The 14,441-nt window shown below is 40.3% G+C and overlaps 1 protein-coding gene across 7 annotated transcripts in view; it reads left to right on the top strand.

The window, feature by feature from the left end:
- Window positions 1-632: 632 nt before the first annotated feature.
- RPS6KC1 (ribosomal protein S6 kinase C1) overlaps window positions 633-14,441 on the top strand; it is a 242,999-nt gene continuing 229,190 nt past the window's right edge. For 4 of the 7 annotated variants that reach the window (XM_030812886.1, XM_030812883.1, XM_030812887.1 and 1 more), the window contains exon 1: window positions 633-909. Coding sequence is in view for 3 of the 7 variants with exons in the window: in XM_030812883.1 (XP_030668743.1) it covers window positions 805-909 (105 nt within the window). In the remaining 4 variants the exon portion in view is untranslated. The remainder of the gene's footprint in view (window positions 910-14,441) is intronic. The other 3 variants (XM_003265117.4, XR_004030093.1, XM_030812882.1) reach the window with 3 other exon arrangements.

Here is a 14,441-nt window from a genome sequence, read left to right as displayed (position 1 = left end):
AAAAAGATAAAGGAACTGCCAAGCATTGATAACAACCTCAGCTGAAATTGGAAACTGTAGTGAGTGGCTTGGAGGGGCGAGTGACATATTTCTTTCTTCTAGCCAGAGGCGGACTCCAGATTTTCGAACCTAAGGGGATTTTTAAAAGATTGATATTGGCTTGGGAGCTTTTTTGGGTTGGGGGCTTGCTGTGCAGATGTGTTACACAAAGGCGCTCAATGGAAGGAAATTCGTCTTAGAAAGAAGGGATATGTCTCAGAGAACGAGATGTTGCTGTGGGTATTTAAAATGATAGACCGTGAATAGGTAAGGAAAGAAGGTGCTAGGCTATGGTATCTCTCCATCCCTTCAACACTCCACGTAAGTTTGTACTACGGCGGGGCGGAGGCAGGGAGGACCACGCTCTCCGGGTGTGGCGTGGCTATACCAACTCTCACAAAATCTAGAAGGTGACGGAGCTAGCGTACAAGGAGTCTTTAGTGGAGAGGCCCGAGGTCTCCGCAGTGACGGGGGTGGCAACGCGACCCCTTAATCTTCAACTACAGGCCAGTCCCAGGTGCCCCAAAAGGGCTAGAATCTAAGGGAGAGTCTCCCCTCCCCCTAGAAGCGGGAGACAGCCAGGCCCGGAAGCTTCTTTGCTGACCCGGAAGCAGAGCTGTGCAGCGGAGGCGCTGCCGTGGAGCCGCCTTGGAGCCACCGCCCCCTCGCCGCTTCGCCGCTGCGTTGGGGAACCTGGACCGCGGCGGCGCCGGGTTGCCCTCATGATCCCGGGCGGGCGGCGGCGGCGGCAGAGGCGGCGGGAGGATGACCTCTTACCGGGAGCGGAGTGCCGACCTGGCCCGTTTCTACACTGTCACCGAGCCCCAGCGACACCCAAGGGGCTACACAGTATATAAGGTCACCGCCCGGGTGAGTGCCGGTGTCGGGCTGGGATGGGAGCTTGGATTGGGACCTGAGGATCTGGGGTGGGGACCGTGGTGTGAGGGTACCTGACTCTGGCTCAGAGCCGAGGGTGGGACTGAGTGCTGCTCCTACTGGCGGGACTTGGGTGTCGGAGGTTGGGATTTTTAGAGTAGTGGCTGAGTGTGGTGTGCCCAGGGCTTCACTGTAGTAGGTCGTGGTAGAGTCCTTTTTCTGGGGGTGGGGCAGTCAGTGGTTGATGGTTTTAAATTGATGACTCAGTTCTCATCCCGTTTGGACTTTCTCTTCTGAGTTCGCAATTTGCAGAAGTGGTTTTGCTTGCTCCAGGAAGATAATGCAGATTTAAAAGTGTTAATTTATGTATTGTTTGGTTTATGTAATATAAGTTATTTTTTCTCTTGACCTTTATCAGGTTTGCTGTGAGGAAGACAGACTCTTGGGACAGATGTCAGTGTTAGGCCACCAACCTAGGAACTGTGGATCCGGGCTTTGTCAAACCCTTGAGTTTTTCATGTTTTTCAGTAGGAGACGTGAAAAAAATCTGCTGAGGGTGGCTTGTGTGAGCTACCATGAGGGCACATTTTAAAGTTGGGAGGCTCCTTTACATCAACTAACTGGTCCAATTTTTAGTACCCACTTTATGTTTCATTGCTTTTGCCTTGAGTTTTAAAGAGAGTCTGCATCTTCTTATAGGAAAGTAAGAATAAATTAAAATTAAATAAGTATATATGTATGTGACGTATGTGTGCATGAATATATGTGTATAGTAGGCATTTTGTACACATCACCCAATTTAGTTCTCATTTTAGTGAGGAAGAAGCAGATTAAAGCAAGTTTAGTAACTTGCCCAACTTTACATTGCAAGGCAGTAGCAGATCTGTCTGGGATCTGAAACCAGTTTTGCCTAACTCCAAGTTATATAAAATATTAAGAATTAACTTTATCAATTTTTAAAGAAGAGAGGTACAGATTAAGTAACTATAGTTCGATATACATTTGGAGGATGTAAAGCAGGCCTTCAGAAGAATCTTTTTTTTTTTTTTTTTTGAGACGGAGTTTCGCTGTTGTTGCCCAGGCTGGAGTGCAATGGCATGATCTCTGCTCGCCGCAACCTCTGCCTCCTGAGTTCAAGCGATTCTCCTGCCTCAGCCTCCCGAGTAGCTGGGATTACAGGCAGGTGCCACCATGCCCTGCTAATTTTTTGTATTTTTAGTAGAGATGGGGTTTCTGCATGTTGCTCAGGCTCATCTCGAAGTCCTGACCTCAGGTGATCCGCCTGCCTCGGCCTCCCAAAGTGCTGGGATTACAGGCGTGAGCCACCGCACCCAGCCTGAGAAGAATCTGAAAGGTTAAATAGATCAGTTTGGGGCATGGGAGTGGCACGTGGTGTATGGAAATGGTGCACAATTCAGATAAATGTGAGAAGGAGGGATAGATGAACATGTCTGTATAAAGATAGTGAGAAAACCTGACCTGCTGTTGCCGATTGCTGTTCGGAGAATAGAGGGCAGTTTGTTGCTCCCTGTTTGCACGTAAGGTTGTTATATGGGTGGAATGTTAGTTTCAGGTTGTGTAAAGAAATTTTGTGAGATTGAGGGGCCCTTGTTATACCACTCTTGAAACCTTTCTAGTCATTGGGCCCTTTGAAAATCTAGACTTTGTTTCCTAACACATAGTGTGTGGAATCAGAACAGTTTTCAACATACATAATGTTTCTCTCACAGAATCCTACTTACCCTTTAATTTAACAAGAAAGTTATATTGTATTAATTTAGTTGCATGTCTGTGTCTCTTAGTGGATTTAGAGCAGTTCTCTGTCACTGGCATTTGTTTCTGCTTATATCAAATAATAGATAAAAGAACATGCATGTGCATGGCACACAGTGCCTGAAAAACATTGTTGAATGTTTTCCTCTTCATTGTACGCAGCACACCCAATAAATGTTTAGATCCAGGCACTAAATACTGTGAGGGACGTAAGGCTGAATAAAGCAGGGATCTTTATTCCTTTCAAGGATACTCATAGTAGAAGAGAGTTTAGTATACTTAAAAGAAGTGTGATATAACACAGGAAGTTCCAGCAGACACTACAGAAAAGGGCTGTGGGAAGACAGATTGCTTCTGGATCAAGAGATTGGGGAACATGTACCAATCAAGATAGTTAAAAGGGGAAGAATCCAGAAAAGGAGAGGATATGAAAAGGTAGACAGTTGAAGGGGTAGAGTCCATAAAGACCTGGAGGTATGAATATGTGTGGAACTGGAATTGGAAGCACTGAGTATAATTATTTGTATTGTTACTTTACAAAAGGAAAGGTTAACCAAATTCAGAATTTTTTTTTTCCAGGGCGTAGTCTCGCTCTCTTGCCCAGGCTGGAGTGCAGTGGCGCGATCTTGGCTTACAGTAACCTCGCCTCCTAGGTTCAAGCGATTCTCCTGTCTCAGCCACTCAAGTAGCTGGGATTACAGGCGCCCGCCACCATACCTGGCTAATTTTTCTGTTTTTTGTAGAGACGAGGTTTCACCACGTTGGCCAGTCTGGTCTCGAACTCCTGACCTCAGGTGATCCACCCGCCTCAGCCTCCCAAAGTGCTAGGATTACAGGCATGAGCCACTGCGCTGGCCAAATTCAGATCTTAAATATCTGAAGCTGTGACCTATTTACTGAGCTAAGTTTTGACAATATAAACTAGATAAAGTAGCACATTGCCTTAGAACTAACCAAATTTATATATATGCATGTTACATATTGCTCTGGTTATTTGAACTTGAAAATTGCGCACGCTGCCTTTTTTCTTCCCGTAAATGTTTATGTCTTCATTTATTGCTTATGTTACAGATGTTGTTTTTAAAATGTAAGGTCTGAGAGTCAACATGGAGACATACTTTTAAAGTAACTGTGCTTAGTATTATAAAATATTTCTTGAGCGTTAGGGAGAAAAACGCCTTTTTTCAGGATAATTAACCAGGTAAATAGTGCTCTCCTGAGAGAACTTCATGAGATAAAAATTAAGAATGTCTTCTGTATATTTTCTACTACTGATTTACTTCTAGCTTCAAGGAACAATTTTCTATATTTTTGATCCTTGCAGGGTTATTTCTGTAGGAGTAGAGTTTTAATCATTGGAAGTACCAATGTTAAATTTTGGATAGCAAAAGAGCTTTTTCATCTTCTTAAATCTCCTTTGTGCTTTTCTGCAGTTCTCTGAAATCTGGCAAGCTTAGATGATTTTGAGGCCAGTTGCAAGCATACTAACAGATTCTGCAGTTAAACTCTGTGTTATTTCTTAATTTTTATCTAGAATAAGTACCTCTATTCAGAATTGGAAAATTCTTTCATAAGTTCCCTTTGATTCTTTAGTTGAAGGAGACACAAGTATAAGAGAACCATCAGCAGTGTTTTTCAGTTATTTCATCATGCTAAGTTTACAAAATTCTCATATTGTAATATAGATTTCTCAGCAGCAGTAGGTGAATGGCAGTTCTTGCCTGTATTTCCATGAGTATAAAAGGTATGTTTTTATTCTCAAAAGACAGTGCTGCATTATAACTTATTTAGTTTGCATTGAGTCATAATTTACATACAGTAAAATTCACCCATTGTAAGTGTCCAATTTGATGAGTTTTGACAAATGTATACAGTTGTGTAACTACACCATGTTCATCACTGCACAAGTTCCCTCATGTTCCTTTACAGTCAGTCACTCCCCCTCATCCCCTATCTCTAGGCAACCACTGGTTTGCTTCCTGTCATTATAGATTGGGTTGCATTTTCTAGAATTTTGTATACAAGGAATCATACAGTATGCACTTTTTTTTTTGATCTGGCTTCTTCCACTCAGTATGATTATTTGAGATTTATCCATGTTGTCATGTGTTTCATTCCCTTTTCTTGCTGACTCATATTCCATTGTATGGTTATACTGCATTTTATCTGTTCACCTGTTGATGGATATTTGTGTTGTTTCCAGTTTTTGGATATTATGAATACAGCTATTAAGAACATTCATATACAAGTCTTTGTATGGACATACGGTTTTATTTCTCATGATACCACATGACTTTGTTTATGTAGCTTTATACTAAGTTTTGAAATCAGGTAGTCTAAGTAGTCTAACTTTCTTTCTCAAAACTGTTTTGGCTATTCTAGATTGTTTGCATTTGTGTATAAAATTTAGAATCAGCTTGTCTGGTTTCTACAAAAATGCCTGTCCAGATTTTGATTGGGATTATATTGAGAATGAAGATGAATTTCAGAAGAATTGGTATCTTAACAATATTGTCTCTGATCCATGAACATATATATCTCACCATTTATTTAGCTCTTCAGTATGAGCAGTACTTTGTAATTCTCAGGATACAGTCTTGCACTGTTTATTTTTATTTATTGATCTTTTTCAGAGATGGGGGTTTCACTGTATTTCCCAGGCTCGAGTGCAGTGATGCAATCATAGCTTACTGCAGGTTGAGCTCTTGGGCTCAAATGTTACTCCCTCCTCAGCCTATCGCCTGGGATTGTGGGCACAAGCTACCTCATTGGCTTTGCACATATTTAAAGTAGTTTGGGTTTATTTTGAAACCAGGAGAATGTATAAATCCTAGTTTTACTATACATAGCTAGTGTTTGTTGAGTAATAACAGCAAACACATGGCGCTTACTGAGTCAAGCAGTTTATATTAAATTAACACATTTGTCACAGGGGCCGAGTGAGTAGGTACCATTATCATTTCCACATTTTCGATGAGGACATTGAGGCACAGAGACGTTTAGTAACTTGTCCAGGGTTGTATAGCCAGCAAGTGGTAGAGTCTACATTTGAACCCAGGTAGACTGGTCCCAATCACAGTGCTTTTAATCCCAATGCTATGCTGCTGAATACCTGTATTATAAAACATTTTTCATTAGGTGCTGTGTGAGTGTGCATATGGGGACACCTATGTGTCCTCACAAGGGCATTACTATAGTTTGGCAAAAGTGATGGATACATGAATAATAAGTAACTGTGATGATGTGAACAAAGGGGAGTAAGGGAATTAATGGGAAGTACTGAGCTTCACTTAAGTCTGAAAAATTACCATTTCCAAAGCTTCAAATCGAAGCACTATTTATATTGCTTGGAGGGAACCTGTCTTCAATTCCTGACCATATTCTTGAGCAGCCTGCTTGTGCCTGAGAACGGAATTATTTGTGGTTTCCAAATTAGGTTAGAACACTACATTCTTCCATATCTCTCTGTTAGATGCTATTTTCTCTGTCTGAAATACTCTTTCCTTTTGTCTTGGCAATCTCTGCTCATCTCAGGTGTCAGCTATACCCTGTGTTCCGGGAAGCTTTTTATTTTTTAGGCGTTGCTGTCTATATGTCTTGTATCTCCTCCATTATCATAATGTACTTGACACCTCTTCTGATGGCAGATTCTATTCTTTTTTGAGAGTCTCACTCTGTCACCTAGGCTGGAATGTAGTGGAACGATCACGGCTCACTCTAGCCTTGACTTCGCAGGCTCAAGCAATCCTCCCACCTCAGCCTCCCTAGTAGCTGGAACTACAGGAACGTGCCACCCTGCTTGACTAATTTTTGTATTTTTTTTAAGAGGCAGGGTTTCACCATGCTGCCCAGGCTGATCTTGAACTCCTGAGCTCAAGCGATCCACCCACCTCGGCCTCCCGAAGTGCTGGGATTACAGGCGTGAGCCACCATGCCTGGCCAACTCTGTTTTTTAACTGTATGTTCTTGGTGCCTAGCACAGAGCTTGGACCGTAGTAGGTATTTCAGGTAGGCTGGAAGGAGGCAGCGCTTTGCTTTTCAAGTGTTGATTTTTAAATTAACATACAATGAAATTGACTTATTCTTTTATATAATTCTTTGAATCTTAACATGAGTATAAATTCATTTACCACCATAATCAAGAAACAGAAGTTTCATCATCCCAAAAAACTCCTTCATGCTATCTCTTTTTCCCACCCTTCCCCCTACTCCTTATACCCTGGCAAGCAGTGATCTATCTCTACAACTATACTTTTGTCTTTTGAGAATGTCATATAAATAGAATCATACAGTATTTAGCCTTTTAGACTGATAACCTGCCTATTTTTTTCTTTGGGTTGTTTTCATACTCTTGAGTTTTGAGAGTTCTTTATGTTCTGGGTATCTTTTTTTTGGGTCAGATATGACATTTGTAAATATTTTCTCCTGATCTAGAGCATATCTTTTAATTCTGTTAAGTATCTTTTTTTTTTTTTTCCCTTTAAGACAGTCTCCCTCTGTTGTCCAGGCTGGAGTGCAGCGGCACGATCATGGCTCACTGTAGCCTTGACCTCCTGAGCTCAAGCAATTCTCCCACCTCTCAGCCTCCTGAGTGGCTGGGACTACAGGAATGTGCCACTGTGCCCAGCTAATTTTTGTATTTTTTAAATAGAGACCCAGTTTCACCATGTTGCCCAGGCTGGTCTCAAACTCCTGGTCTCAAGCAATCTGCCTGCCTTGGCCTTCCAAAGTGCTGGGATTACAGACGTGCGCCTGGCCTTTTTGTTTTGTTTTGTTTTTTTAGAGATGGGGTCTTGCTGTGTTGCCAGGGCTGGAATGCAGTGCTTATTCGCAGGTGTGATCATAGTGTGCTACAGCCTCGACCTCCTAGGCTCAAGCGATACCCACCTCAGCCTTCCAAGTAGCTAGGACTACAGGTATGCCACTGCACCCAGACAGTGTCTTTTGCAAAGCACAATTTGTAATTTTGGTGAAGTCCAGTTATCAGTTCTTTATTTTATGAACCATGCTTTTAGTGTCATACCTAAAATCTCTGCCTAACCTCAGGTTACAAATATTTTTCCCAATGTTTTCTTTTAGGTAACTTATTTCTTCGCATTTTATATTTTGCTCTATGATCCATTTTGAGGTTTTTGTTTGTTTGTTTGTTTGTTTTTATAAGGTGTAAGGTTTGGGTTAAGGTTCTGTTTTTGCCTCTGGTTGTCCCATTGCAACAAAACACCATTTGTTCAAGAGGCTAACCTTTCTTCATTGAATTGCCTTTACTCCTTTGCCAAAAGTCAGTTGACTATATATGTGTAAAGCTGTTTCTCGATTCTCTTATTTTGTTCCGTACCATACTATCTTGATTATTATAGCTTTATACTAAATCTTAAAATTAGGCAATATTGTTTCTCCAATTTTATTCTTTTTCAAAATTATTTTGACTAACCTAGTTCCTTTGCTTTTTCATATATATTTTAGAATCAGTTTATCTATAGCTACAAAAAATCCTTTTGGGATTTGATTAGGAGTGCATTAAATCTGTAGATCACTTTAGGGAAAAATGGACATCTTTTCTATGTTGAATCTTCAAATCTATGAACACAGTATGTCTTGCAATTTATTTGTGTTCTCTGATCTCTTCTATCAGTGTTTTGTGGTTTTAAGCAAATTGCTTCTCTGTATGTTTTGTTAGATTTATTCCTCACTATTTCGTATTTTTGTAGCTATTGTCAATAGTGTTTTTAAAAATTTTGGTTTTCAGCTTTTCTTTGCTAGTATATAGAAATTTAGTTCATTTTTGTGTTGTCCTTATATCATGTGACCTTTTTTTTTTATTATACTTTAAGTTTTAGGGTACATGTGCACAACGTGCAGGTTAGTTACATATGTATACATGTGCCATGTTGGTGTATCATATGACCTTTCAAACTGACTTATTAGTTCTAAGACTTTTTAGTAGAATTCTTGTTTTTTTCCTGCATAGACGATCTGTGTTGTCTGCCACAAGGCATAGTTTTATTTATTCTTTCCAAAATTTATGTCTTTTATTTCTTTTTCTTGCTTTATTACACTGGCTATGACTTGTAGTCCACAGTCTTGAATAGGAATGGTGAGAGTAAACTTCCTTGCCTTGTTCCTGATATTAGAAGGAAAGCATTCAGTCTTTTATCCTCTAGTATAATTTTCACGGTAGAGTTTTTGTGTATGGGAGGCTGCATGTTTTATTTATTTATATATATATATATATATATATTTTGAGACAGAGTCTCACCTGTCATCCAGGCTGGAATGCAGTGGCACAATCTCAGCTCACTGCAGCCTCCACCTTCTGGGTTCAAGTGATTCTCCTGCCTCAGCCTCCCGAGTAGCTGGGATTATAGGCATGTGCTACCACACCCGGCTAATTTTTTTGTTTTTTTTTTTGAGACGGCATCTCGCTCTGTTGCCCAGGCTGGAGTGCAATGGCGTGGTCTTGGCTCACTGCAACCTCCGCCTCCCGGGTTCAAGTGATTCTCCTGCCTCAGCCTCCCGAGTAGGTGGGACTACAGGCACCCACCACCATGCCCAGCTAATTTTTATACTTTTAGTAGAGACGGGGTTTCATCATGTTGGCCAGGATGGTCTCGATCTCTTGACCTCGTGATCTGCCCTCCTTGGCCTCCCAAAGTGCTGGGATTACATGCATGAGCCACCATGCCCGGCCACACCCAGCTAATTTTTTTGTATTTTTAGTTGAGACAGGGTTTTGCCATGTTGGCCAGGCTGGTCTCGAACTCCTGGCCTCAAGTGATCCGCCCACCTCAGCCTCCCAAAGTGCTGGGATTACAGGTGTGAACCACCGTGCCCAGCTGCATGTTTTACTTTTTAATTTTGTTAGCTTTTAAATTTTAAAGTAATATATAGTCATACACGTTTCAAGCAATAATTTGAGTCACTTTAAAGGAAAAAAAAAGAACCTACTAAATTTTAAATCCTTAACCCGTTAGGATTATTAACAAATGTCTGATATTAAAGCAGTGGGAGTTGTTAGATTTCAGTTGTTTAAAATCAGTAGCTTCTTGAAGATTTCTTGAATAAATACTTAGTTTTGGCTTAATCTGGAGATATTTTCAACAAACAAAATAATCATAGGGATAGGGAGGGCAATTAGTTTGTTGTAAAATATATTTATGCTTAAAATTTTTGAAAAATGGCTCTCAAGGTGTCTTGTGTTTTCTGGAGTCTAGTTTTATTCTACTCTTCCTTTGTTTTTGACTTGTAATATTGTTTAGTAGAAAACTATCTAATATACCAAAAATTCCAGTAAATGGAACTTAAAAAATGTAAACCATTCCTGATTTCATCTTGTTTGTTGACAACTTGATCTCAGATATTAAGATTTTACGTTAAACTGCTAACTTTCTTTAACATTAAGGATTTTGATTTTCCTTGAACCTTGATTGGAAAATAATTTAGAATACTGCTATAATTGGTAAAATTTGAGGTGAGAAAAATAACTTTAGCAAACATTTACTGAGTATCTAGAGATAACTTGCAGTTTTAGCTTCTTTACTCTCCCTGAGATTTGGGGATTTTAATAATATAGAAAGCCATAACTCCTTACTGTCTTTGTCAGTTTGGATTTTTATAACAAGATATTATAGACTAGATGGCTTCAACAATAGACATTTCTTTCCCACAGTTCTGAAGGCTGCAGGCTGGGAAGTCCAAGACCAAGATGCCAGCAGATTTAATACCTGATGAGGGCCCACTTCCTGATTTGCATACAGCTGCCTTCTTGCTGTATGGTCTCATGGCTGAGAGAGATCATTGTCTTTTTCTTGTAAGCGCAGTAATCCCATCATGAAGTTCCCACCCTCATGACCTGATTACCTCTGGAAGGCCTCACATCCAAATCCATCACCTTGGGGATTAGAGTTTCAACATGAAATTCAATATGAATTTTAGGGGGAACACAAACATTCAGTCTGTAGTACTTTTGATATAATGCTTTCGTGAAAACTTGCTAGAAAGTTGAATGTCTAAAATTTGTCCCACTGACTTTATCTATCTTATATGGGAGTTCTTTCACTCCAGAGAACTAAAAATTATAAAATGTCTAATTATGGTTTGTGCAGGTGTTGCCTCTTGGGTCCAGACTGCCTGGCTGGTGGGTGATAACCAGCCCAAATATTCTTGCTAACCAGTGCCACCTGTGGCTCTGCAGGGACGAGCAGGAGAGAGGAACTGAGATGCAGGTGGTCGTGAAAGGGAGGTTGAGTTTGGTAAGGGAACAATTGCCTATGTGAGCTGGGTGCTTTGACCTACTTTTCGTGCAAGACTTGTGTTTTTTTTTTTAAATATATGATGTACAGTGTAAATATGTCAGTATATTTACATGAAAGTATGGATTTTATGAAAGTTAATGTCTGAAAATCAGGACTGCATGCATTATATTGACGAATGTGCCACTTGGTATACCTGATCACCACAAGGAGAAATGTTCAGAATAGTGTAGCCTTCTATTTCTGCATATCGTATTATTCCTGTCCCACATTCAGAGAGTCATATCTTTGAAAAATGAAGAGTGGACATGTTTTCCATGTCTGATTATTTGTACCTTGACACTTAGTGTAATTACTAAGTATTACTTTTGTCACTTTTTCTTCTTAGCTCTGCTACCCTAAACTAGCAGCTGAACAGTGATAGTGAAGTTAGCCCTCGGAAGACTTGATTACAATACTTTGCTCATAAAAGTAGCTTCTTAAATTTTATATTTAACTTCTCATCAATATTGGTTTCTAAAGGGGCTTATTTTATCTTTTTTTTTTAACCTAGGAAATATTATAAGTTTGAATAATTTTTGTAGTTTTGTTTTCTAGTACAGGTTGAGCATCCGTATTCTGAAAGTTTGAAATCCAAAATGCTCCAAAATCTGAAACTTTTTGAGTGTCAAAATGATGCTACAAGTGTGAAATTTCACACTTGACCTCATGTGATAGGTTGCAGTCATGCACACAATTATTAAAAATACTGTATAAAATTACTTTCAGGCTATGTATATAAAGGTATATATGAAACAGGAGTTTTGTGTTTAGCCTTGGGTCATATCCCCAATATATTTCATGTATGTGCAAATATTCCAAAATCCAAAAAAAAATCCAAAATCTGAAACACTTCTTGTCTCTTGCATTTTGGAAGAAGGATATTCCACCTGTAGCTACTTAACTATCTTATATGGGAGTTCTTTCACTCCAGAGAACTAAAAATTATAAAATGTCTAATTATGGTTTGTGCAGGTGTTGCCTCTTGGGTCCAGACTGTTAATCTTTGTTAATCTTAACAAAGAATACAGCTTTTTGTATATGTCTAACAGAGTGATTTCTAATCATCATTATGGTGGTAATCAGATAAGAGAGTGCTTTTGAATCTTTTTTTTTTGGATGGAGTCTCGCTCTGTCACCAGGCTGGAGTACAGTGGTGCGATCTTGGCTCACTGCAACTTCCGCCTCCCGGGTTCAAGGGATTCTCCTGCCTCATCCTCCCAAGCAGCTGGGACTACAGGCACACCTTACCACACCCAGCTAATTTTCGTATTTTTAGTAGAGACAGGGTTTCACCATGTTGGCCAGGATGGTCTCGATCTCTTGACCTTGTGATCCACCAGCGTCAGCCTCCCAAGGTGCTGGGATTACAGGCGTGAGCCATCGCATCTGGGCAAGAGAGTGCTTTTGACCTGACTTTTAAGGAAATGTGGTAATATTTATTAAGAAGTAGATAGAATAAGTTAGCATACTGGAAAGGATTTCAGGGACCCAGTGACAATGTGACCTGTTGATTATTATGGAACTGACCTAGGCCAAGCCTCAAAGTCTGATCTTTGTTTTCAGAATAGGCAACGGTGCTGACTGGGTCTTGTCTTTGCTTTTACTTTGTTTTAGTACTGAGCTGGCAGAAAAAGCAGTTCATGGGCAGTACCAACACCATTATTCAGACCCCATTCTTTTTAGTTCCAAGCCCCTTGATTTTTTTCTGCTTTTCCAAAGTGGTTCTTCAATTTCTGTATTTTAGTTGACTTATAAGACAAAGGGTTTATCTAACTGTAATGCCTATAGGCATTTTGTCAGAGATATTTTGTCAGGAATATTACCTGAATACTTGGAATTTTAATCTTGAAAAGAGCCAATTGACTCATGGCCTAGAGAGAGCACTTTGGAGTCATGGAGTTGTGAGATCTGGTCCTGCCTCTGTTATTTGATTGAGTCTATTTTCTAGGTCTTTTGTTATCTCATCTTACCAAGCATGGTTGTTGCGTTTATTGAATGGAGTATTTAATTTCTTAGCACAGTAAGAGATAGTTACTTTTGCTGTGAGACATTGTTTTTCTAAATTCATAATTTGCTGTTCATGAACAGAGGCAGATGGACTACAAAAATTGTGGTAGTATTTCTCGAGTGCTTCAAATTTTAGTAGGTGTTGTACTAAATAAATAATGAGGATGATAATAATAATAAATAACATAAAAATAAAAAGTTGACTGGCTAGATGTCTTTGGGAAATACTATGTGTCTTCCTTTTGGGGATTTACTAGGCATAGTAATGTATTAAAGGGTTTGAAGAATTCTGCTGTAAACAACATTCCCTTCTTAAACAGAGGTAAACTGAATTGATTATTAAGCCCTTCCTGTGAGATCACTGATTTTAACAAATACTGGTATTCCATGTAACATGGTTTGTGAAGCACTGCTGTAGGGTAATACTTTTTTTTTTTTTTTTTGTATTTTTAGTAGAGTGTAAGGTAATACTTTTTAAGACGAGTTGGTGATAAATTTCTAAAAAGCAAGAAGCTTTTCAAGATATATAGATAGTACTGAGTCAGTGGCAGTTAATGCTTGCAGTGGAAATTTGTGAACTTTATTTTTATTTTTATTTATTTATTTTTGAGATGGAGTTTCACTCTGTCACCCAGGCTGGAGTGCAGTGGCGTGATCTCGGCTCTCTGCAACCTCTGCCTCTCTGGTTCGAACTGTTCTAGTGCCTCAGCCTCCTGAGTAGTTGGGACTACAGGGACATGCCACCACACCCGGCTCATTTTTGTATTTTTGGTAGAGGTGGGGTTTCACTGTGTTGGCCAGGCTAGTTTTGAACTTGTGACCTCAGGTGATCCACCTGCCTTGGCCTCCCAAAGTATTGGGATTATAGGCATAAGCCACCAGGCCTGGCCAAATTTGTGAACTTTTTTTTTTTTTTTGAGATGGAGTTTTGCTCTTGTTGCCCAGGCTGGAGTGCAATGGCGCAATCTCAGCTCACTGCAACCTCCACCTCCCGGGTTCAAGTGATTCTCCTGCCTCAGTCTCCGTAGTAGCTGGGATTATAGGCGGATGCCGCAACGCTTAGCTAATTTTTGTATTTTTAATAGAGACGGGGTTTCAACCATGTTGGTCAGGCTGGTCTCGAACTCCTGACCTCAGGTGATCCTCCCGCCTCGGCCTCCCAAAGTGCTGAGATTACAGGCGTGAGCCACCATACCCGGCCTTTGTGAACTTTTTTTTTTTGAGATGGAGTCTTGCTCTATTGCCCAGGCTGGAGTGCAGTGCCGTGATCTCGGCTCACTGCAAGCTCCGCCTCTTGGGTTCATGCCATTCTCCTTCCTCAGCCTCCCGAGTAGCTGGGACTACAGGCACCTGCCACCACGCCTGGCTAATTTTTTGTATTTTTAGTAGAGACAGGATTTCACCGTGTTAGCCAGGATGGTCTTGATCTCCTGACCTTGTGATTTGCCCGCCTCG

The sequence above is a fragment of the Nomascus leucogenys genome, chromosome 5, assembly GCF_006542625.1.
Source record: "Nomascus leucogenys isolate Asia chromosome 5, Asia_NLE_v1, whole genome shotgun sequence".
Classification (NCBI taxonomy): domain Eukaryota; kingdom Metazoa; phylum Chordata; class Mammalia; order Primates; family Hylobatidae; genus Nomascus; species Nomascus leucogenys.
The sequence above is the reverse complement of the archived record's forward strand: the minus strand, read 5'-3'. Positions and strand labels throughout refer to the sequence as shown.